The 25,864-nt window shown below is 33.4% G+C and overlaps 2 protein-coding genes and 1 pseudogene across 2 annotated transcripts; all 3 read right to left on the reverse strand.

Moving 5' to 3' along the window:
• Positions 1-5,806: 5,806 nt before the first annotated feature.
• On the reverse strand, positions 5,807-10,846 carry LOC145954542 (serine/threonine-protein phosphatase 7 long form homolog). The gene is made up of 4 exons (XM_083068985.1): positions 10,820-10,846; positions 10,481-10,660; positions 6,239-7,045; positions 5,807-6,148 (listed from the first exon to the last, which is right to left on the reverse strand). Exons 1-4 carry the CDS (start codon positions 10,844-10,846, stop codon positions 5,807-5,809), a joined length of 1,356 nt encoding a protein of 451 aa, XP_082925111.1.
• On the reverse strand, positions 9,682-14,753 carry LOC145949260 (putative disease resistance RPP13-like protein 1). The gene is made up of 2 exons (XM_083060488.1): positions 10,851-14,753; positions 9,682-10,660 (listed from the first exon to the last, which is right to left on the reverse strand). Exon 1 carries the CDS (start codon positions 14,588-14,590, stop codon positions 10,880-10,882), a length of 3,711 nt encoding a protein of 1,236 aa, XP_082916614.1. The 5' UTR covers positions 14,591-14,753; the 3' UTR covers positions 9,682-10,660; positions 10,851-10,879.
• A 3,973-nt stretch (positions 14,754-18,726) lies between these two features.
• On the reverse strand, positions 18,727-21,083 carry LOC109799507 (putative glycosyltransferase At3g07620; annotated as a pseudogene).
• Between the last annotated feature and the right edge of the window lie 4,781 nt (positions 21,084-25,864).

Consider the following 25,864-nt stretch of genomic DNA (forward strand, 5'->3'; position numbering starts at 1 on the left):
TATTACTCATGTAGAGAATACATATATTTCAGGCTGAATAAAAATTCCATGACCACTGCTTTAAATGTGAAATTAGTAATCATGATTTAGCCAAATATCTTATAGGAATTTCAACATCAGCACAATATTTCAAAATAACATAAGATCGAGACTCCTAATCACATAACAGATCAAAATCCATAGTCTGGAAATACTATGGAACATAAATTTAGTGCAAATTAAAAAGAACTCTATTGTCATAATAACACAAAACATGATTTCTGTCATCAATAAGACAAGGAGGAAGTAAACCACAAGCAGCTCTAAGGTTCACAATCTAAAAGAAAAAGAAGAAAGAAAATTAAACTCCCCCTTCCCTATAGGAATTTCAAACATACAACTAAATTTCTCCTAGCATCTTAATATTCAAAATGTCCGAAGCATAGATGTGACCCGCAATTACCTAGAACAAGTTCCTTATCAGTCTTCTAATTGGCACGCAACACAATTTCATGGCTACAATAGAGATATCTATTTCATGCAAAACTCAACCGATTAATTTCACCCAAAACTTAATTAAACGCAAGCCAGTCAAAACACAAACAGTGTCATGTTTCCAATAAATCTTCAGTACCAGCTACAAAGACTTCAACTTTGCAAAATGAACCAACACCCTTTAACCAAAAACCACAGAAAAGGATAGAATTTTAAATAAATTTTCATTCCACCAAAAATAATATTAAAGAGAAGAAAATCACAGAACATTACCTCAAAACTGTGACATTTTAACAGCTTTTCAGTTTGGCCGAAGAATATAGTGTTGCTCAAATGCAGCAGAATATAATATAAATGACGTGGTTGTCAAATGTCAACAATACACATTATCAAAAAAAAATATGGGAATGAAATTTTAATTATAATTGAAGAATATCCTATTTTTTTCTTCTTCTCAGATATTGCCTAATTTTTTCTAAGGATTAACAATTGTCATTAAATTAAAAAGTATAAAGTCTCCATAGATAATTAATATGATTTTATCATAAATATGGCAAATGCAACCCCATAGGCCAGACCAATTGGAGTTGGAGGCTCAAATAATGAAAATGAAGATGGAAGAGGTAGAGGACTTAACCATACATGATAATCTTGGTGGAGAATGTTTAGAAATATAAAGGAAAATAGGCATTCATTCTACAATGTCTATGCAAGAGTTTGGAAGGAAAAAACAAGCACAATAAATTTAGTTGTTTGGGTGATAATTTTTTACTCCATGTTCATATTAATTCTTACCTTTCCCGTTTGCAAAAACTATTAATCATATATAATATTATCTCGTAATTATTGTTGATGCATAATAATTTTACCTCAATTCTTTATGTATATTAATTTGTTGAACGGCGATGAATCTTTGATCGAAGTCGAACAGAATTATCCTGAAAACTTCAAAGCCTATTGTGACTGATTGTAAATAATTTTGCTAAACATAATTAATCAATCAATCAACGATTCAAATAGTCCAAGACAGCTGATATTACACTCCCCACAAAGAAGAGACTATTTTGAGACCTCTGCAAAATTACTGATATAAAATTAAGTAGCATTTCACATATTTCATTTCTCAATTATGTCCAAAAATAAAGAAAACAGAAATGAAGAAAATCATAAAAGAGTAATGCATGGATTTCTAAGAAGGTAAGTGCAATAAAAGAATTATTGAAAAGGAAACAGGGAGTTGAGGGGACTGATCAGTTTCTAAAATAAGCTATGCTATATAATACATCAAAGAATTCTACCTGTACACAGTAACGGCTAAATATATATGATACAAAACACATGCTAATAATTAACATTCACATTTTATAACCTCAAATGGCCAAAAACGAATATGTAAACAGTTTTATTCTTCCATACAACTTTCTATTGAAACAAGAATGTGTAAAATATATATAGTATCTTCAATCTCTGATATGTTAGCTAAAGTGCTAAACTGCTAAGCTAAGCAGGATGTTGAACTGAGGATGTCACCTTGACATCCAACCATTTCCATACTGTCAGCAAACCAGTCCTGTCTCCGGTGAAAAAGCGTCCACCAAGACCTAACTCAAAAGTTGCAATCTCTTTCTTAGTAAATAAATGAGAAATTTTTACTTAAATAATATTTTTTTAAAAAAAATTACAAAAGTATCAACTGTGCAGGTTTATTTACCAATATAGAACTGTTTACTGTGCATGCTCAGAATTCGGTTCCTGGGAAACCGAATTCTGAGCCTCAAAATCTTATTTTTTTTTGTTTTTTCTTCTCAAAATTCAGTTCCCGGGGAACCGAATTCTGAGCTGTTTTAATATTTTTTTTTTCCGGGTTTGTGGGTAAATCTAGGCAAATTTTGGAAGTGGAACGGCCCGTTCCGAAAACAGTATGGGCCGTTCTGCTTAAACACAGAGAGTATTTTTTTAAAATTAAAACGGGCCAAGAACGGGCCGTTCCAAGATTAAGTTTTAACGGAAAAATTGACCCCTGAAACGGCCCGTTTGAAAGAATTATTGTAGTTATTTTTTTAACCTGGAACTGGCCGTTCTTGTTTTAGAACAGCCCGTTCCAAAATAAAAATTTTAGCATTTTTTTGAATCTGGAACGGCCCGTTCCAGGAGCTGTTTTAACGAATTAGAAACTGGTTTGGAACGGGCCGTTCTGGGCAAACAGTGAAAACCAGCGTTTTCCTATAAATAGGCCCTCTACCCTTCATTATTTCCACACAATTTCAGCTTACCTTCTCTCCTTTATTCCTTACGTCTAACCCTTTTGAATCACTTTCTTAGAATCACGTTCATTTCCTTTAAATCTTTCATAAAATGGCTTCTTCAATTTACGTTATTGTTCATTCTGATGGTTCCCTTAACCAATGTCCGAATGAAGGAATCACCTTTTCCTCTCCATCTGCAAAATTAGTTCGTATCAAGAGAGGAATTACTCTAGAAAGGCTTCAAAGAGTCATCCACACAAAGCTACATCGACAAGATTCTGAGAGGGTGGCTAGCATACATTTTCGGTACCTATTAGACTTGGCCCAGGGGTTAGTAACTATACCTGTGTTGAGTTGACGGATGATGAAGACGTTGAGGCACTTTTCAATGTTCACGATTCTAATCAACTTCAATCAGGTATTGAATTGTATGCTACATTCACTACAGTTGAATCACATGCACCACAAGTTTCACCTTCACGTTCACCTTACGAAATTTATCAAAGTTACCAGAACACTAACCCATCTGGTCCTTCTTATGATATCCCGTCCAACTACGACATTGAGTCATACACACAGCTTTTAACTGGTCCAATCATAGACCTTAATCAAATACCTTCTCAGCCATTTGAGCAAGCTACACCTTCTGCTTCTCAACCCAATGTTCAAAGCAACATTGAAGATCATGTTGTTGTTGGTCTCCCAATAAAAAATGTCTTTGATCCTTTTAGCGAGGACGAAGACGAAATTCTCTCTGCACATGAAGATGATGATGAAGAAACCCTCCCAATTCCAAATAATCCACCATTACAACCAGTAGCCATATACAACCCACCTCCACACTTTTTAGAGTTTCCCAATGAAATCCAACAAGACACTGAGTATAGCCATTTGTTGGAGCGTGATATGGTTGTGTATCCACCTGGAACACTATTTGTTGGCCAACGCTTCCAAACAAAAGAACAAATGCAGGACGCCATAAATAGATTTCACATTGTCAACCATTGCACTTACAAGGTTAAACACTCAATCAGTAGTAGGCTTGTTACCAAGGTGGCTTATTGGATGAGGGGAGTGTTATATTTAAAAGGTTATTTTGGACCTTTAAACATGCATTGATGGTTTTGCCTTCTGCAAACCAATTGTACAAGTGGATGGACCTTTTTATACGGGAGATACAAAGGTACGCTATTGGTCGCAATTGCGCAAGATGGTCGCAACAACATAATTCCTATTGCATTTGCTGTTGTTGAAGGTGAAACTAGCGATGCATGATTTTTTTTTCTTAAGAACTTAAGGTGGTATGTAACACCGCAAGATGGGTTGTTCCTTATTTTTGATCGTTATGAAGCTATTCGAAGTGCATACTCAAGAAATGGAAGTGGCTGGACGGAAAATAATTCTGTCCATGTCTATTGTATTCGACATATTGCACAAAATTTCATGCGACGATTCAAAAATGAAACACTGAAGAAGGATGTCGTCAATATGGGTAAGTTTATCATTACTTTTTTAAAAGAATTTGATTATTACTTTTCATTATTTAATAATTTATTTTTTTTGCAGCCTACGGGATGATTGAACCTAGATTCTTTTACTATTACAACATAGTAAGAGATAGTAATGTTGAAGCAACTCAATGGTTAAACAACATTCCTAGGGAAAAATGGACACTAGCATGGGACAATGGACGACGTTGGGGACACATGACAACAAACCTAGCTGAGTCAATTAATTCCGTGTTGAAGAAAACACGAAATTTGCCAATTTGTTCCATGGTAATGGCCACATACACTCGTTGCAACAAGTTTTTCGTTCAAAGAGGTAGGGAAGTGGATGCAATGATTAATGCTGGACATGTCTACTCGGAAATTGCAAATAAAACTATTCAAGATGCATAGTCTAAGGCAAATACTCATAGAGTTATCACCTTTGACAAATCAAGCAGTAGATTTGTAGTGGAAGAAACGCAACATTCCAGAGAAGTTCGACCAGCTGGGAGATTTGCAGTAAGGCTTGATGAATTGTGGTGTGATTGTGGCAAGTTCCAGAAAGTTCATATCCCTTGCTCACATGTACTTGTTTCATGCTTACATGCACATGACGACTATGAAAGGTACATATCTCCCATATATACCTTACAACAAGTTGCAAAGGTATACGAAGGACAGTTTGGAGAGCTTCGACATGAAGATTATTGGCCTACTTACACTGGTCCAACTTTGTGGCCAAATCCAGAACTGAAGAGAACTTCCAAGGTCGACCAAAGTCCACCAGGATTAGAACAGAGATGGATATTAGAGAACAACATAGTCATGTAAAAAATTGTTCTTATTGTCACACTCCTGGTCACACTAAGAAGACATGTCCGAATATTAGTCATGGATGTAGTTCCCGCCACAATTGATCATTATTGTTGTAATCAGTTGTAATAAATTTATTTAGTTATGTAATATTAAAGTTAATTACTTGGTGTTAGTGTCGGATACTACGTTGTGTTTGTGTTGCAATCGTATATTGTGTTGAAATCGTATATTGTGTTCGCTACAATACTTATAATTATAATAGTTTATAACCTTCTTAGTGCATTAAATGTAAAAATGCATAACATTAAAAATCATATTACATTCATAAAGACACATAGTACATTAAAATAAAAAAACAATAACATTAACATAGAGTGATTTATATACATTACGTCGTGGAGGTTGTTGCTCAGAAGGATTTGGTTCATCATCAACCATCGGATGTTGAAATGGTGCTGAAGAACTTCCAGGTTCATTACCGAATTCTGGTCGGTAAAGAGATTGCATATATGATTGTGCTGAAGATGGAGTTCTAAAATCTACTCCAAATAAATTTGTAAAAAAATCCTCTGAAGTTGTTGTAAATGAATGTTGTCTGTCAATTATGTTTTCTTCAAGAGTGACGTAGTGACGATTTGATACATGCTGACCAGTCTCTTCATGCGACTGCATGAAAGTTCCACCGGTCTCAAATGTTGTGGAAGTCCTTCGTTGTTGATGGGTCCTTGGATCTTGTAGTAATCGTGGCACAGATAAAAAATAGATGGAATTGGCCATGTATCATTCCATGTATTCTCGTGTGTGAAACAGTGGGCCTTGCATTGGATGACCCATCAATGTGTGCTCACGTCTATTGTTCCATGTGTCGATCCATTGAGCATGTCTTGTAACCCAATTTTCATCTTGTCTTCCCCTCATGTCAATGTTGTGCAGGTTATCCAAATTATTCGGTGGAGAAGGGACATCCTGGAAGAGACGAAATTGCAATTTCACTCTATCAGATTGGTGCCATTCAACAATTGCAAAACAAATAATGGAGGTACATGATGTCCATAGCTGAGCATCTCTATATGCTTGCATCGGTATTGCTGTTTGCAACACTACATATGGAGCCCATAAAAACTACAAAAAAATTAAACTTTTTTAGTTAACATAATATGTTAAACAAAAGAAAATAAAAAAAATAATAAAACTTTCATTTTAAATAGTTACTTGATCATTTTGAATGTGATCAAACCTTGATCTATTTCCAACAACATCATTATGAGGTACATTTTGAAAGTTAAAAACTTTTCCTCCGCTCCATTTACAGACTAGAGGGAATGTTGATGGTATCCTGAAAATAGGCTCAATATATGGCATGTGATGCCATGCCCAAGATTGTAACAAAGATGCACAACCACCCATTGTTTTGCTACTAACATTTGTAGCTCTACACATTTCTCTATATAACATAGCCAAACAAGCCGACCCCCAACTATATCGTCTTGCTCTTCTAAGATTTATTAATAAAGATAAATACATAAGATGTACCTTATTGCCTATTTTTTCAGGCATCAAAACACCTCCTATTAAACCTAATATATATGCTCTACAATATGCATGAATTTGTTCTTCAGATGATTCTTCTGGTAATTCTAACATATTTTCTCTTAACCACTTTAACTTAATCATAGAGCCAATTAGTGACTCACTTTTAACTGGCATGATTCCGAGATACGTGGAGCACATTTCCTCCCAGTCATATAATGTTGGGTCAATGACTGGTAAACCATCAACTCTTAGCCCAAGTTGAAGTGCAACATCCTCTAGTGTTATGGTGCACTCTCCAGTTGGAAAATGGAAGGTATGAGTCTCAGGCCTCCATCTTTCAACCAAAGCTGTGATTAATGCGTGATCCACTTTCAGATGTCTGAGGTTTGCAACCCCAGAAAAACCAACTTCCTCTAGTATAGGAACAATTAGAGGGTGGGGTTCTAGCATTGAATGACAGTAAGAACAAATAATATTCTCAGTCTCCTGCAATAATTACCAAAATTAGTACTAATTTGTTACAAGTTCATTGAAATTTAAAGTAAATAACGAAAGTGCTAAACTTACCGTTCTACCAATAAAGGTAGACCTATGCTTATTTTGCTTCTACAATAACATTTTTGATATTTGTTTAATGAAAATTGAACCAAACAAACAATTTCTTACTATGAAAGTGATTCAGAAGCAGTACAGGGAAGGAATAAAGGAGTGAAACTGAGCTAAAATCATGTGCAAATAATGAAGGGGAGAGGGCCTATTTATAGGAAAACGCTGGTTTTCACTGTTTGCCCAGAACGGGCCATTCCAAAACCAGAACGACCCGTTCCAAACCAGTTTCTAATTCGTTAAAACAGCTCCTGGAACGGGCCGTTCCAAGACCGTTCCAGATTCAAAAAAATGCTAAAATTTTTATTTTGGAACAAAACAAGAACGGCCCGTTCCAGGTTAAAAAAAATAACTACAATAATTCTTTCAAATGGGCCGTTTCAGGGGTCAATTTTTTCGTTAAAACTTAATCCTGGAACGGCCCGTTCTTGGCCCATTTTAATTTAAAAAAAATACTCTCTGTGTTTAAGCAGAACGACCCGTACTGCTTTCGGAACGGGCCGTTCCACTTCCAAAATTTGTCTAGATTTGCCCACAAACCCGAAAAAAAAATTTAAAACAACTTAGAATTCGGTTCCCCGGGAACCGAATTCTGAGAAGAAAAAACAAAAAAAAATAAGATTTTGAATCTCAGAATTCAGTTCCCCGGGAACCGAATTCTGAGCATGCACAGTAAACAGTTCTATATTAGTAAATAAACCTGCACAGTTGATACTTTTGTAATTTTTTTTAGAAAAATATTATTTAAGTAAAAATTTCAAATAAATGACCCCTCTCTGAAAATCTGTGAAATTACACATGGTTAAAGCTGGGTGACAGAAATAAATGTTACACAGGAACAGAAAATCAATTCAAGTTTACTTACGACGACAGTTCATGCAAGGGAACTGAATTGTCTTTGCATGAACAAAACAATATATGATTGCCTTCTGCATCAGTCATCCCGGAAAGTGCAACCACACTCTGTGATAAATATCATAACCAATATAATTAACATAATTTTCATAAAATACAATATTTTTAAACCATAAAAATAAAATGAATAAATAAAAATACTTAATTTCCTATTAAAATAAAAATAAAATGAATAATATAAAAATTATAACTTTAAATATACTACTTGATAATGAACTTCTGAAGAAAGAAGGAATGAAAATTAACAAAGAAATTATTTTTCTTATATGGATAATAATCTTTTATTTTGATTCACATAACAATTCTCAATATGAAAACTGATAAGGGATTATGGGTGGACAGGAGTTATAAAATATTTTTTTTATAATATTAAAATACTATTTTTAAGAAAAAAAATGAGTGGAGGCAATATTTTATTTAAGTACAAAAATAATACAAATGATAAATGCATACTAAAATAAAAGAAGTTGAAAAGTTAGTGGGGCAGCTGCCCCACATATATAAGCGTAGACCCGTCCATGTGAATCATTATGAGATTTCTTTCTTAATTTTATTGAGAATTTTTTGTCCTGTTTAAACAATCAACTTTGTTTTATATAAGAATGTTCATGTTGCAGGAATTATTATATAAAAAGAATTTTATCACCAATGAATATACAACAATATGAAGTAGTGAAACAGGGATGAATAGTCAAAACATATAAATAAAAACCATTATTAAAAGAATAGTGCCATATTTTTTTAACACCAATTGAAATAAATTTTTAATTACAAAATAAAATATTAATATTTAACTGATAATTAAATGTAATTTATAAGCATATGTTATTGATTATCAATTATAACAATTAAATGTATTTTTATAATTATCAGTTACTAATTATCTACATGTTTTAAAATTTTATTAGGGTAATTTTCTAAAGAAATAAATATTTAGTATATGCTTTATTGATTTAATACAAGTCATGTGTTTGAATAAAAAATGAAAATAAATTGTTTATGTTTAAAATGAGATGCGTTGAGAAATAACCACGTAATTTGAAATAAGATAAACTTATATTTTTAATTTTTAATTTTATAATATTATCTAAAGTTAAAAGACTAATATATAATCTATATCCAGTAAAAGAAAATACACAATTTATTAATAAACTTAGATTTAAATTAATTCTTCAAATAATGTAATTTAATGCTATGTAATTTTATCATTAGACATGAGAAAATTTTGTTTTTAATAGTACATTACTAGTATATTGTTTTTTTAATCATGTATTGTAAAATTATTTTCAATACATATAAAATTCATCCAATATATTTTTTATCCTATTGATATGACAAATAATTTTATAATACAAAATAAGCATTTTGTAAATTTAGTGCCATTTAATTATTTCATTTAAAATTCAAATGTCAATTAATGTCATCATTATATTTTAAAAATAACATTCATATATATAACTGTCAATTCAATACGTATCTTTTGTTACCTGCTCATATTAAACTGATTATTCTATAAAATTTTACATATATATTAGAATGTATTATACAATTATAAACTCAATCTATTTTATTTTTTACACAAAAGAATATAAAAATTAAAATGAAAAATCAAAATTAAAAATATTGTATCTATTGATTTATCAATCCGTACATAGCACAAACTAATATCTAGTTTAAAAATTAATTCTCATTTCAGATGCAGCCTTATGTTTCACCTTATATGTTTTCTACCGAAGTTAACTCTTTACCTCTCTTCTACACTACCGAGCTAAATGTACTGGTGGATATCTCAATTGAAATTAGAGACAAGCATCTAGTCATCTAGATTGGCAAAGTAGTTAACTGACAAGATGCACAGTCCTAACCATAAGTTACAATAAAAAAAAAAAATATCATCCAAATTCGTAACTTTCCTACTACAAACTGAAGCCTTTTCCTTCAAACACTGATTCTATAGCATTCTCATCAAACTTCAGGTTTTTATTCTGAATTTCAGACAGTAGTTCATATTAAAAAAACTATAAATGTTTGGGTAGACTTTAGCTGCAAAATTAGAAATATAGCAACGTGTTGAACATATAAGGTAACAAATTAAAGTTTCATGCTCCAGAAGATACATTTTAGCAGAATATTTTTCTACTCTAACTAGTCCCAAACCATCTCATATAGAAAACAGAACTTTTATTTCTGAAACAATGAGTTGATAGTATAGAAAATCAATACTAAGAACAAATTTGTGTGGCAGAAATTTTAGCTGCTTAACATGTTGAGAAAGATGCACTTCTCTAGCACTTCATTGAATTGACATAGTCTCATCACCCATAAACAAGTTCCAATGATTTTACAACTAACAAAAAATTGAGAACACCAAAGTGAAATTCAGAATCACTCTAACACAACAGCAGCACCCAACTCCTTGGTGAGCTCCTTCTTCAAAACACAGGGAGCCTTCTCCACCAAGTCCTTCGCTTCCTTCAGCCCCAAGTCAGTGAAAGCCCTCACTTCCTTGACAATCTTGATCTTCACAGCAGCATCATACTTCTCCAGCTTCAGTGGCCCCGGCCTCTTCGATGAAGTCGTCTGAAAAAAAAAAGAGAAAAATATAAATGACATAGGTGACATAATGCAATAATAATAAAAGGATATATAAAAATAAATAATAACAGTTAATGGAGTATATAAGATTATGGAACGTCCAAATATAATAACTGTTATTTATATACGTAATAACATTAACACCGGAGTTTCCCAAAAAAAATGAAGCATTTACCTTTCAACAGTTCATACTCATGAAACATTTTATATTATCACTTCACCATTTATTTTGATTGCCGGAATGTGAGCAATCTTAGACCAATATTTCCCTTTCTGACTTTGATACCTTGCTTCTAGTAAAGGACAGGAATCAATCTCCAGTAATTCTAGAGAGGGTGGCAATTGATCTTCTGGCAAGGACTCAAGGCTTCCACAATTCCAGAAGTGAAGCTCCCGGAGAGAAGTGAGATGTTGAAGCCCTTTTCCTTCCAATAACTTTAAATCATCAAAAGACCACAGCATCAGATCCTGGAGAGAAGTGGGCAGTAACCGCTCCTTCAACAAGGTGTTGAGCAGATCTTCCCCCCGCAAACCCACAAAGTCAAGACGTGACAGAGAAGTAAGGCATTGGAATAGCGAACCTAACTCATGTTTAGATATTGATGATAAAATTCCAATATCAACAACAAGTGATTCTAAACTGGAAGGCAAACAACTTGGGGAAATCGATAATAGCTGAGGAAGCCCTTTAAGGTAGGAGTGTTTAAGGACAGGGAGAACAATCTGTTCTGGCAGTGACGAAAGTTTCTCACATTCATTGATATAAAAATTTGTTAATTTGAGAGCAACCCATCCACCTTGAGTAGTAATTGCTTCCAAGTTGGGACAATTCCATATATCAATCCATTGAAGGGATGGGAAACAATCCAATGGAAAGGATTTCATGGAATGACAGCTATTCCGAATTATCAGCTCACCAAGTGATGTGTATTTGTGCCACGTTTCATGAGATAGAAATTCTAAGTTCCCACAGTCTGAGATTCTAAGTGATTGCAATGACGTGGACAAACCATGTGTTGGGAAGGAAATCAAAGAACGGATATTTGTAAGAGTCAACCTTTGAAGACAATTGGCACCGAGCATCATTCCTGGCAAAGATTGAAAGCTGCCACAATTTTCAATTGATAGTTTTAACGGAGAATATTTGTCAAGCAAAGACAACAGGTCTTCTCCCCCTTCACTAATATGTATTACTTCAACTGATGAGTTCCATTGCAGATCAGATGATTTTGCTTGTAGCAGCTTGCACTCTGAGATACTAATCTTTGTTAATGAAGGTAGAGAGGTGGGCAAGTTTCCTCTCAAATTAGGGCACTTGGATAATGTCAAACTCTTAAGACAAGGAAAACAAAAGTTGCTACCTTCCCCTTCAAATGGTAACCACTCCTCCCACTCTGGCATGTCTTCAAATTGGAGACTCTCTAACAATGGAAATGCCTGAAAAGAAGACAAACCTATATTGCTGCAGTAGAACTCATTGCCAACTGTATTTACCATTTTCATCCTTTTGATGGCAAGCTCCTTAAGAGAAGGTAATTGTCCAAATGGGGGAAGTGACAAGCAATAGTTGCAATCAGTAATACCAAGGACTATAACATTAGAATATGAAGAATCACCCAGCCATTTTGGAAAGCTTGTGCCGCCATAGGATCTGATGTTGAGTTCCTTTAAATTTGTTGACGGTTGCAGATTGTCAAGTACATCTTTGGCAATTTGTGAATCCTGTGGATCACTACCCCATTCCAACGTAAGCTCCTCAATCTGCTCTTTTTTCTTCAGGTCGGCTTGAAATGCCTCCAAGGGATGGTCAACATTGTGTAGTTCCAAAATGGAAAGCTTACCCTGCAAATGGGGAAATCTTCTTAATTCCGTGATGCTTAGTCCATTTTGTTTGCCTACTACAAAACAAGTCAATGTACGGAGACTTTGTAGATTGCATATTTGTGTCGGCAACTCCAAATTTGTGTCACTGATATCCAAGTGACGTAAATTGACCAAATTTCCCAATTGTTCTGGCAGCTGAATTAGAAATTTACAATTGGATAATTTCAAAGTCTGCAGATTGTAAAGAAAAAAGGTTGCATCAGGCAAAATTTTGATGCAACTATTGGAAAGGTCTAGATACCTTAGAAGCACCAGATTACCAATTGAATCGGGCAGCTCAGTGATATTTTTGTATTCAGACAATGAGAGTGTTCGCAAGCATCTTAGTTTTGGCAACCAATCACATGATACTACTTTTGCCAAGTAACATTCTTGACTTGAATATAGCAGTCGTGGTAGAAAGGTCCGCAAACAGTTCAACTCATACAAGCCCTCAAATCTCCTAGATACATCAAACTCCCTTGTACGAAATGTTAAATGGCGAACACTTCCCGGGAACTGACCACCAGATTCAAAGTAGCATGAACTTTTTCCAGATACTAGTTTAGCTAAATCATAAATGAGGTCATGCATTCGAAACTTTTCTCCAACTTCAGCTTTCTCTTTGTCAATTAAGGATCTAGATAAGAATTCATTAAAGCAATCATCACCTACTGATTCCATTGCTTTCTCACCGTGGATCTGTTGAAGAAAGCCTTCAGCCATCCATAACAAAATCAATTCCTTCTTATCCAAAAAATGTTGTCTTGGAAAAGTTGAGCAGTAAGCAAAACATCTTTTCATATGTGCTGGAAGATGTAGATAACTTATGCGTAGAGCGGGTAAAACATCATCATGTGCCCATAAGCTGCTGTTCAGAATTCTTTTCCATTCCCCAAGATCAACATTCGATCGCAAAAGGCCTCCCAATGTTTTAGCAGCTAGTGGTAGGCCATTGCATTTTCTTGCAATTTTCCTACCAATTTCTTCTAGGCTAGGATATTTGTGGTAACCTTCATTTCCAAATGCATGATTGGCTAGTATGTGCCAACAATTATCATCTGTAAGAGGTTTCAACTCACAAATGGGAAAAGTATGCGTGACCTGTGCAACTCTTTGTTGTCGGGTTGTGACAATGATCTTACTTCCTTTCTTCCCGCTGCTGAAAGGAGCTATTAGGTGATGCCAATCATTATATTTGTCATTCCAAAGGTCATCAAGCACAAGCAAAAATTTCTTCTCTCTTAAACTATTCCTTAATTCAACACGAAGAACATCCAAATTAGTAATATGACTATCTTTCAATGTGAGAGATTCAACAATCTTTTTTGTCACTCTAAAAACATCAAAATCATCTGACACCCATGCCCAAACTTTCAAATCAAAATGTTCCTGCACTTCACTATCATTATAAAGGGATTGAGCAAGGGTTGTTTTTCCCATTCCTCCCATGGCCAATATTGTAATTACTTCTATATTGTTCTTCTTTTCATCGTCATCAGATAGAAGCATGTTCAGTAGCTTTTCTTTGTCATCATCTCTTGCAACAACAATAGGTTCAACCAATGAATCTGTAGCTGTTCTACAAGAAACTCTCCTAGAAACACTTCGCAAACCAAGAATATCTTTTTGTTTCACAAAATGTTCTAGTCTTGTAGATATTTCTTCAAGTTTCGGATTCATGCTCCTATGGAATTGGTTAAAGGGAGATGAAAGAAATGATCTAACCTCGGTAGCAAATGTTTTATATTCTCCCTCCACCTTGCATCTGAAAGACTCAGTGTTGATTTCATCCAACAAATCTTCAGCATCATAGACAGCATCTTTCAACTCATCAAGCCATGCTTTCACTGCAGGATCAGTGATCTGCTTCTCCTCAGCATCATTGAGCACAGTGTTAAGAGCCAACAAGTTTATCTTCAATCCAACCAACACAGAAACATTTAGCTTTGTGCTGGAAAAGAAATCTCTGAACTCTCTGGAGGCCATCCTATCCAATAAGATCTCCACAGAAGCAGAGATAAGTGCCTCTCCCACCATAGCTAATGCCATGTCTTCTTTTGTTCTGCAAATTGGATCAGAAAACTGAAGCTTTAACTAAATGATGAAGTTGATACATACATACTTCATACTTGTGCTAGTGAGGGGTCGTTGTATTATAATGCTAAGTCAAGTCAAAGTTCTGATTTCCCAATAAACTTAGTATTATAATCAACGCTTGAACCCCTTTGCTTTCTCGGGGTTTTTGTTTATTGCATGTTGAATCACGAAAGTGCGGCATCATTTTATTATTAAATACATACTTTCAACAAAAATATTTTCTGAGGACATTTTCATTATCAATTTTTCTTTAGAATAATATAAACTACTTATGGGAGCCAATTCTTCTGATTATAATAGTACGGTTTATTGTTGAAATCGATCCATCAAATATGTTCTATGTTATCCCTTTTACCAATAAAACATTTTATCTTGTTCTAACAGCGAAGTAAAAGTAAAATAATTCCTCCTTACTCGCGTATTCACCTTCCTCTTAGTCTTAATTTTATTTGTTTTTAAATTTAAAATTGTTTTTATCACAGTTGTAATTATGTGATTTTAGTTTTTAAATTTTAATTAAATTATTTACTTAAATATATTCTCAATCTCTTAAATTTAAGATAAATTTATTTTTAGTTTTTAAAATTAATTTTTTAGTTTTTTTTTAAATTATTTTAGTTCTTATATTCAAATTTTGTTTAAAAAATTATTAAATACTATCACACAAAATCTATCTATTGACACTAGAAATGAGAATAGATCAGGCTTTAAACAAAAATCTATAGCCTGACTTCTTTAAGATATGGTCTAACATTACCTATTTAATAAAAAAGTCAAGTTTAGATTTAAAAAAAAAATATATTTATATAAAAAAATGATACTTAGACTTATAGAAAAGTCTGTTATATTTTATAGAGCAGTCTATTTATTTATATAATATAATAATAAAAATAATATATATTATTAAAAATATAAATAACACAAATAAATTTATAAAATAAAAATAAAGCATCAATATTTAAAATATTTTTTATTATAGGTTTATAAGTTTACAACTTGTACATAAGTGTACATTAATATATATCCTCCTGATAGAATATGTCACATTGGGGATAGGCAGGATTAGTTTAAAGTGCTATTTTCATTGAACTATTTGAAAATTTAGTTTTATTTATTTGTAATTTCACTGACATGTTATTTGGATTAAGTTTATGGATAGAACTTCTTACCCTTATGTGGTTGGAGATTTGGTTTTTAAATAATTATCAAAAAAAAAATTTTATATTTATGTGTGCGGTAAAAGGTGTCACACTAGTTTTTTTATTATGATAAAAAACATGTCTTTAGTTCCTTTATTAAATTGTGGGTACTGAAGAAGATTTATGAATTTCACCTATTAAGGAACCATGTGAACAAAAAAGATTTTGTTATCAAACATCATAAATGATATAAGTTAAGAGCATATGAGTTATAGATAAAGTGCTTCATCTGTGAGACTTAATGTCAAGATAATTAAACGTCTTAAACAAATCATCTTATAAACATTCGTCTTAAAGAAAATATTTTCCCTTGAAAAAATTCTATGTATGTTATTGTTAAAACTTGAAATCCTAAGGAGTCTAAGATCGTCTTTTGACTTAACAGATAATTAATACTTTGTTAAACCATATTTTTTTAAGTGATATTTTGATTGTATTATGGTTGAAGTATTTAATTTATATTTTGGTGGGGATATAATGGTTGAACTTTAATAATATATATATAAAAAAAAAATTGATTGCATCGAAGCTATTGATGATACTCATATTCCAACAATAGCAAGGAGACAAGATGTAAGCAATTATCATAATCATCATAGAAAGATATTATAAAATGTATTAGCAACTTGTAATTTTGATTTGAAACTCATGTATGCTCTTAGCAAGTGGGACAGTTTAGGTCATTATTCCAAGTTATTAAGTGATGGTTTAATAAGGAGAAATGAACTTAAAGTATCTAAAGGTAAATATTTTTTAATAATAAATATATTTTCTTTTAACTTTTCATACTAATTTTATATGTGTTGTATATGTAATTAGGTAAATAATTTTTAGTGGATTGTGAATTTCCTAATAGACACCAAGTTTTGGTTTTTGAGGTGTGTGATATCATCTCCAAGATTTTGCAGGTCATGATAATGATTATCAAAATGAAAATGAAGTGTTCAATTTACATCATCCATTTTTAAGAAATTTGATTGAAAGAATGCTTGGTATTTTTAAATTACACTTCACAATATTTTAAATTGGCGCCTTCATTTTTATCTAAGACACAAACTAAACTTATATTAGCATATGTAACATTACATAATTTTCTTCGCAAAGAATGTCGTTATAATTAATTTTTAATTAATAGATAAATCTTCATCTTTAGTACTATCAATTAATAAAGACTATAATTTTGAAAATATTGTTCAAACTCAAGAATATGAAAGAAAATATGTCAATGCACGAAGAACTAATATAATTTTAGATATGTAGAGAAATATTAGTTAAAAAGATATTAAAGTCAATTATTTATCAAAAGATAAAAGATAATTATTTGCTAAAAAAATGTGTTGATTTTATTTTTCTTTATTATTTATATTATATTTTTTTTAATTCTTGGAACATTAAATATATTTTATAAATTCATATTTTTCTATAAATTCACAAAATCTTTTAAAATGTTATGATATAAATCTATTAAAATATGTTAAAATCTATTAAAATTTAAATTATAAAATCTTAATTAAAATTCATATTTTAAAAAACATGGCATTCCTTCAAAAAAAGAATTTAAAATTCATATGATCTTTTTATATTAAAATAATTTTTTTAAATTTCGATCCAATATAAAGTTAACATATTCTTTCCTTGAACGTGACCGTCCAACCACCCACTTTGCATTTCAATTTTTTTTAATGTATACATACTTTATTACCACACACTTCGCATTTCAACTTTTTTTTAGTATAATTTATACACAGGCTGCCCCTAAGAAATTGTGCGACAGCTGCCCAAGGAAAGCGTCAGACTTGTGTCGCGTGCTGCATGCAGATATTATTAACAACAAGCCTTTACTTACTCATATTGCCACAAACGACACTACTTGCAAAAATCCTTTACCTTAACGGGTTTAGAGCTTGAGGGAATTATGTATTGTCCACTTCAGACAATCAAGTTATCTCGGTCAGCCAAGTTGACCACTTGTGGCTTGTCCATAACAACTCGCCCACACAGCTTGCCCCTTGCCTATCATTACGAAGTGAAATTTTAAGTAACATTAAAACTTTGTATCTCAATAATATTAAAATACACTCAAAGAGTAATAAAGAAATAATGAATCCAAGTAATAATTCTCGCATACAATTATCGAGATATTAGTAATTATTATATTATCTCCTTGAATTACGCTATCAACGTATATATAAGGAACATTAGGCATCATTCGAACTAACTCTAATCCATCTCTTAAATTTTCCTCTAAGTTTAATGTTAAAGTGCCTTTGCAAATGCTCTCTCTCGATGGATTGTGGAGTAATAAGGACGTCACATCATTCTAACTAACCCTAATCCTTTACTTAAATTTTCTTCTAACTTTAGGGTCAAAGTGTCTTTGCAAATGCTCCCTCTACATGGACTGTGGAACAACAAGGATGTCACATCCATTGGGAGCATATGCAAGATCTAGGTAAGAACATTTAGCATTCACCATGATTTCTACCCGAAATTTGATCATGAATAAAACCGCAAGAACTTCTATAGATTGCCACCTGCTTCCTTAGTTCCTTAGTTGGTGAGTGGAAAATGGATTACTGGAGGGCCAAACTAGTAAGCATCTCAAACTGCAAGCAATTATCTACTAGACTGCAAAAGTTATAGATCTTGTATTTGTAAGCAGTTTTTTCTGTGACTTCATAGTTTGCCCTTTGAACACCACCAATTTGATATTGCAAAAAACGTGTTACTGACTCTATAGACAAAGTGTTGAAGTAGTGACCATAAAACTTTCTTTGAGTCTACATGTACCTCTTAAAGTACCACAGTGCAGTATTGTTCATTGTGAAAAAATACATTAATGTCATGCTTTACAAAGAGACTTCTTGAGACATACCTGGGAAAGTCTCAAATTAGCTCTTTTTCATTGCTAGTAAAAAAAATAACTGATTTGGATACACATACAAACTTTTATGTCAAATTGTAGAATTACGTGAAAGCGACAGTTCACAGCTTCTCATTTAGCGTAGAAATACACATACAACAACCCAACACACATTTCATTGCATAGGATCCATCAGAATTGGGCCATTTCATTGAAGTTTAATTATCTGGCAACTTAACATCCCAACAGAAGTTGTAAAAATTCACAAAAAAAAAACAAACAGAAGTTGTAAATAAAAGTATTTATGGAGATTTATCAAATGTGGTTTTGGCCCAACCGTTTAAAGAGGGGTCAAGTTCAACCGGATAATCCAAAATGCAGGTTGGCTTATAAGTGCCCTGACATATTGAAAGCATGAGACAGAACTTTGTCTATCCAGTTGTTCAGCACATCATTTTGGTCATATTTCATGCTGACTTCATCCAACAAAGGATCTGTTTTGATAAATCTCCATAAATACTTTCAAGAAAAAAAATGAAATAAACTTTTTCATAAACTAAAATTAATTTATTCATTAGTTAAAAACAATTTTAGAAAAGTTAATATAAGAAAGGTTTTACAAATTAGCTTAAGCGTATAGTTAATTTTAACTTTGAAAGAAACCTGTTTCTTTTTTCCTTTCTTATTTTCTCCACTTATAAGTACTTACAAAGAAATTTATCTAAACATGGCCTAACTTATTCATGATATGGTCACCTGGGTCTAATCTGAGAAAGCCTATTGTTCCATATTGCATGAAGAATTATATGAAACAAGTCATACTTAACAGGAACTTTGTCCCACAAGAAGTGCTGCTGAACCTTCTTTACTCCCAAATGCAGTGCCAGCCAGGTACTTCTCTTCTGGGATCGAGGGAAGTATGTTTCTGAGACAAGGGATATCCCTTTCACGAACAAACACAGAAAATTCCTCCCACTTCAATACCTCAAATAAAGGAGGCACATAGTTATCTATGATATTAATCATATGATAACCGGCACACTCAGAAAAAATGGCCTCAATTATTCTTGGCGTGTGAACCTCGTAACCTCTAGCACATATGCAATACTTGCTGCTATTCATATATTCAATATACATTTTTTTACCTTCCAAATCATGCGACATTGGACCAAAAATTTTCATGTCAGGTTCTTTGGTCTTCCAGTGTTTTAGCAGGATTGTACAGTGATAACCGTGCATTCTTCCTGCAAAAAAGGCAAGAATAAATCTTTTTGACGGAGGCATTCCTGCAAATCCTCTTAGAGGATCGTTCATAGTGTGTATATATTTAACAGGTAGAGTAGTGTCCCTCCTTCCCTCTTTGGAAGCCTTTAGCAACATCAGAATTACGAAGAGACCTAATACAATCTTTCATTGGTTGCTTTGTGATATGGGAGGCCTGCAATTGCATACATCTCAATGTGTAAATATTGCAGAAAATTCAAGCTAAACCATAGATTCAGGTTCATCACTTCAAATAATAATATAGCATGGGGGACATTAATACATTATCCCTTTTCACTAGATACATATGCACTATGCTGAAAATTTTCAAAAACACAATTTATCTTAGAATTTGCATCAAGTTATTTGGTGTAAACTGTAAAACATGTCGGACATGATGTTATAGGACATTTAGCAAGGAAAAAAAACTTCCATGACTTAGTATAACAAGTATTCAACAAATATAAGCAAATGGAAAAACTTGGCCACATCATTCTAGAAAAAGGTCCTCAGATCTAAAGGTGTTGTGCCTGTACACCAGTCAAGTTGTGGGTGCTTTGTAATGAATATACGATCAACTCTACTCTATATGTAGCTAATGCATGATCCGATCAAATTTCTGAATTGATATATGGTTGTTTTGTTAAAAGAGAACTTTACTAGCATTATCTTGTAAAAATTTACATAAATACTAATAAAAGTGATGCGTTGGAAGTGCACCCAATCATGACAAGCAACAAGAAAATGGTATCCTCCTGTAATTAACTCCACATATTTCTAAAGGTATTGCTCCATCTGCTTAAGGTCAGAAAGGGAAACTCTTAGCATTTCTGAACTGAATGGTAGGTAAAACAAATGAGCTTTTTGGGGATCTCTCACAATGAACTTTTTATTTCCCTCCATCAATTTCATAAACCACCCCTGTGAAGCATAAATTCCTCTCATCTTTGGTTGGTGAAATATAGGTTTTGCCCCTTCTCTATAGATAAAAGCCTTGAGCTTGCACTCCATCAGCTCATGACTCCTTTAGAACAGATGTATAGATGTGCTTCAATTATCTACTGAAACTAGACCTATGCATGATGTAACAGCCCAATTTTCACTGGGCCAAGAGCCCAATTAAGGTGTTTTAGCAGCCCGGAACGGGCCGTTCCAAAATTGGAACGGGTCGTTCCAAATTAGTAAATAGACCTACTTTTGGTAGTCTGGAACGGGCCGTTCCGGAATTGGAACGGGCCGTTCTAAACTATTAAGTTGGCCTATGTTTCTTAAGTGAGAACGGGCCATTTCGGGGGTGAGAACGGGCCGTTCCGAAATATGACCGTTGTAACCATTAAATGCACCCCAGAACGGGCCGTTCTGGTTTGAGAACGGGCCGTTCTGGATGTGTTTTTTTGTCTTAATTTAAGGGTCTAGAACGGGCCGTTCTGGATTTGGAACGGGCCGTTCTGGCGAAGCCTGATTCCTATAAATAGAACTCTCGGTCACTCCCAAAAAGCACACCTCTCATTTTTCTGATTTCTTTTCTTCTGCTCTCTCTTATTTTCCCTTTACTTTTTGCTTTAGACCGAGGGGAACCCAGCAAGGGAGACCAACCAGATCTCGTATAAATTTAGCTTCTACATATCCAGGTACGGGAGAAAAGGGAATTATTTATATGTAGAGTTACATGAGGGAATCAGGTAGAGGAATAACCTGTATAATTATGAGTAATTTTATAATTATTTATGTTTGGAGAATTATTTGTTTTATGTGATTTTATATGAAATTAGGATTATGAATATATATTTTATTTGTAAAAATGATGCTCTGGAGGAGAGAACGAAATTATAGAAAAGTGTCTGTAAGTTAGGTTGTGAAAAATTAGATGATTTCTATTTGAGGAATTGATGATCCCATTAGATTTTGTATGTGTTGAGGATTATAAATATGTTAATAATTTGTAAGAATAATGATCTGAGAGGGAGAACGAAACTGTAGAAAAGTGCCTTTGAGCTAGGTTTTGGAACAATTAGGGGTTTTACCATTATGTTGAAATTATATTAAATTGGTAATTTTGTTGAGTATTATATTAATTTATGAATGTTATTGTTATATTAATTGATAAAAATTAATGATTTAGACGTGAATTGCTTGATGTGTATGAAACCCATTTTTTTGGACTTGTTTGATGTGTGTATGGTATTGAGCTATGAGATGAGATGTTGTATGGATGTGATTATGATTGTGGTTCCTCACATCAATGACCAGGAATGGCATGGCCCTTGGGTAAGTGATGCTACAGGGAGGGCATGACCCTGACATGGTGTGGGATGAGTGAGACAATTGACACGTATCACTTATGTCAAATATGGCAGCCCTGACATAGGGTTAATTGCAAGAGAATGTGTGGATTGTGATGTGATTGTGGTTCCTCACATCAATGACCAAGGATGACACGGTCCCTGGGTAAGTGATGCTACAAGGAGGGCGTGACCCTGCGTGGTGTGGGATGAGTGAGACAATTAACTCGTATCACTTATGTCAGTTGTGGCGTGGCCTTGGCATAGGGTTAATTGTAAGATTTGTGTGGATTATGATGGATTGATGTAATTGATATGTGAAGATGATGAATGATTGATAAATTATGATATATATATAAATACTTGTGAATATTTCATTAAATAATGAGTTCTGATTATTGTGTTTTTCCTTGTGTGCTTTCCACATAGATGTTTTCTTTTCTCACCGTATAATTTGTGGATGTTTTAGGTGAGGAAAATCTAGCTTTGAGTGGCATCTAGAATGTCAACAGTTATTTTATGGGTATGCTCTGATATTGTGACATCGGGGTAGAGCATTTCTAGGACATGGATTGTATTTATATATGGAGTTGAACCTATTATTTTGAAAATATTTTGTAATCTCTTATGTTTTATTTTCCCAGTTTCATTTTCAGACTATTTTGGATATTGAAGAATGTTTCTAAAGGTTTTTATGTGAACCCTTTTACCTATGTTGAAAATTTTATTTTACTTAGTTTATTGATATTATTACAATATATGTGTTGGGGTAGTAAGGGCGTCACATTTAGTAGTATCAGAGCAGGTCGATCCAATCGACCGTGTGTTATGAGTCTACTATGCTTGTTTGGTAGATTAATAATGTGATAAATTGATTGTTGAAATTATTGATGAGCTAATGTGATGATTGATTTTGTTTGTTGTTATTTAATTGTGTGTACTCTAACAATGTTTTGAATTATGATGATGATAATGATGATGATGTTTCCCTTATGTTAGTGTTGTGCTTACACTCATATTATTTTCTCATAGTTTGGCTGAAAGACATGATATAACTTAGTTGATGCTATTCATGATTGCTTATTTGTTTTGATACTTCTTGCTTATGTAAGAAGTAGTGGTTGAGTGGTATCGCTCGTGTTGCGAGCATATGTGCTAGTAATAGTGGACGAAGCCTTGTGCTAACCAACTAGAACTATTAGAACCTTGAATGTGGGTGAGACATTGATTTGTCGAGTGTACTAAGAGTTTACGATTAGTGGCGTTTCTGAAAGCTATCGTTGTAGTGATTGAATCTAAGAGGTTATGTGTCGAGCATAGAGCTTTGAGTGTTCTTGATGAAAGGTCAAAGTTTTGGTGATTTCCTTAAGTTTTGATGCTTGCATGTTAATCTTGTTAGGGGTTAGGTTGCATGAGGATTTTATTTCAGCTCTATGTCTTTTGTGGAATAGGTGAGTTATTTTCGTTTAGGGATTGTAGTTGGAAGCTTGGATATGAGTTTAAGGTAGAAAGAAGTAAGTTTGGAAGGGTTGAGGTATTTTGTGGGATGTTAGTGCACTATTTTTGTCTAGTGTAGGAGATATTTTCGCTGTATTTTTGTTATGCCAGTAGGAGTACCGTATTGATAGATTTAGATTTTGTGGTCTTCATGAAAGTTGTAGTCTTAGATGTGATCTTTTCAATGGCACTAGAATCAAGTAAAATGAAGGTTTAGAACTCCAATTATAGTTGTTTTGGTAATCAGAGGCTAGTTGTAAGCGTTAAATATATCTGTTGTGATTTTTGAATTGTTAGCTAAGAAGAGGATCTATTCAGAATCTCATGTCTTCATAAGAGTTATAGCTTATTCTTTTATCTTTCTTTTGAGATAGGATTGAGATCATTGGACGAGTGTAACTCTCTAGGTATCATTTCTTGCTAGTTGTTGAAGGGATATGTATGGTGTCATGATTTTTTGAGTTGTTAGGCAATGCAAGGATAAAAAAAAAAGATTTGGATATGATGTTTTTAGGTTTTGTCATTGAGAGGTTGTTTAAGATGATATGATGCTATGTGGTAAGATTGGTTCATGTACATGCTATATGGAGTAAATGGTGATTGATTCGTACATGCTTAGGAATGGTATATATATGAAGGTTTAAAGTAGGTATTCTAATATGATTTGATATGCATGTATATTGATATGAGGATAAATGATCTTATATATCAATTAGTGGGTGTTTGTGTGTTTAGTAAGATTGACCTTAGGATGTGATATCATCAAATTAGAGTTGGGGATGCTAGACAGTTTTATGCTAACTATCTAAGTGTGATTTTTGATTGTATGAGATGAGTGTTCTTGGCCCTGTAATTTCTAGCGGATGTATAACGTAGATCTACCTAAGGTAGAAGTTGTGCTTAAGTGGGAGTACTAAAAGTCAATTAGTGAGGTTAAGAGTTTTCTTAGAATAATTTATTGGAGATTTACTGAGTAAATTTCTAAGATAGTAGTTCGAGGTTTAGGCTGCTCTCATTTCACTCGCCTCTACTACAGGAATCGCTTTTGCTTTCTTTTCCTCTAGCTACTAAGATGTTTCAGTTCACTAAGTTGTCTTTTGCCTACCCATGAATTCAACAGTAGTTCGAAAGGTTAACCTATATCGAGGATCCCCGGACCTATGCTTATTTTCAACTCCCTAAAGCATTTCGTCGCTTACTTCTCTAGGTTGCTTACTATGTGACTAGATTGACTAGGAAAGAGTTGCCTTTGTATGGGATAATAAATGTGAGAGTAGGTTTCAAACTCTTAAGGAAAGATTGGATAATGTTACCGGATTTTAGTAAGTCTTATGTGGTATATAGTGATGCTTCTAAGATGAATTTGGAGGTAGTGTAGAAGGAAGGGTAATAGCTTATGTATGTGTTGAGGATTATAAATATGTTAATAATTTGTAAGAATAATGATCTGAGAGGGAGAACGAAACTGTAGAAAAGTGTCTGTGAGCTAGGTTTTGGAATAATTGGGGATTTTTACCGTTATGTTAAAATTATATTAAATTGGTAATTCCATTGAGTATTATATTAATTTATGAATGTTATTGTTATATTAATTGATAAAAATTGATGATTTAGACGTGAATTGCTTGATGTGTATGAAACCCATTATTTTGGACTTGTTTGATGTGTGTATGGTATTGAGCTATGAGATGAGATGTTGTATGGATGTGAATATGATTGTGGTTCCTCACATCAATGACCAGGGATGGCATGGCCCCTGGGTAAGTGATGCTATAGGGAGGGCATGACCCTGGCATGGTGTGGGATGAGTGAGACAATTGACACGTATCACTTATGTCAAATATGGCAGCCTTGGCATAGGATTAATTGCAAGAGAATGTGTGGATTGTGATGTGATTGTGGTTCCTCACATCAATGACCAGGGATGGCACGACCCCTGGGTAAGTGATGCTACAGGGAGGGCGTGACCCTAGCGTGGTGTGGGATGAGTGATGCAATTAACCTATATCACTTATGTCAGTTGTGGCTTGGCCTTGACATAGTGTTAATTGTAAGATTTGTGTGGATTATGATGGATTGATGTAATTGAGATGTAAAGATGATGAATGATTGATAAATTATG

This window comes from Cajanus cajan, chromosome 1 (assembly GCF_000230855.2).
Source record: "Cajanus cajan strain Asha chromosome 1, NIPB_CcT2T_4, whole genome shotgun sequence".
NCBI lineage: Eukaryota > Viridiplantae > Streptophyta > Magnoliopsida > Fabales > Fabaceae > Cajanus > Cajanus cajan.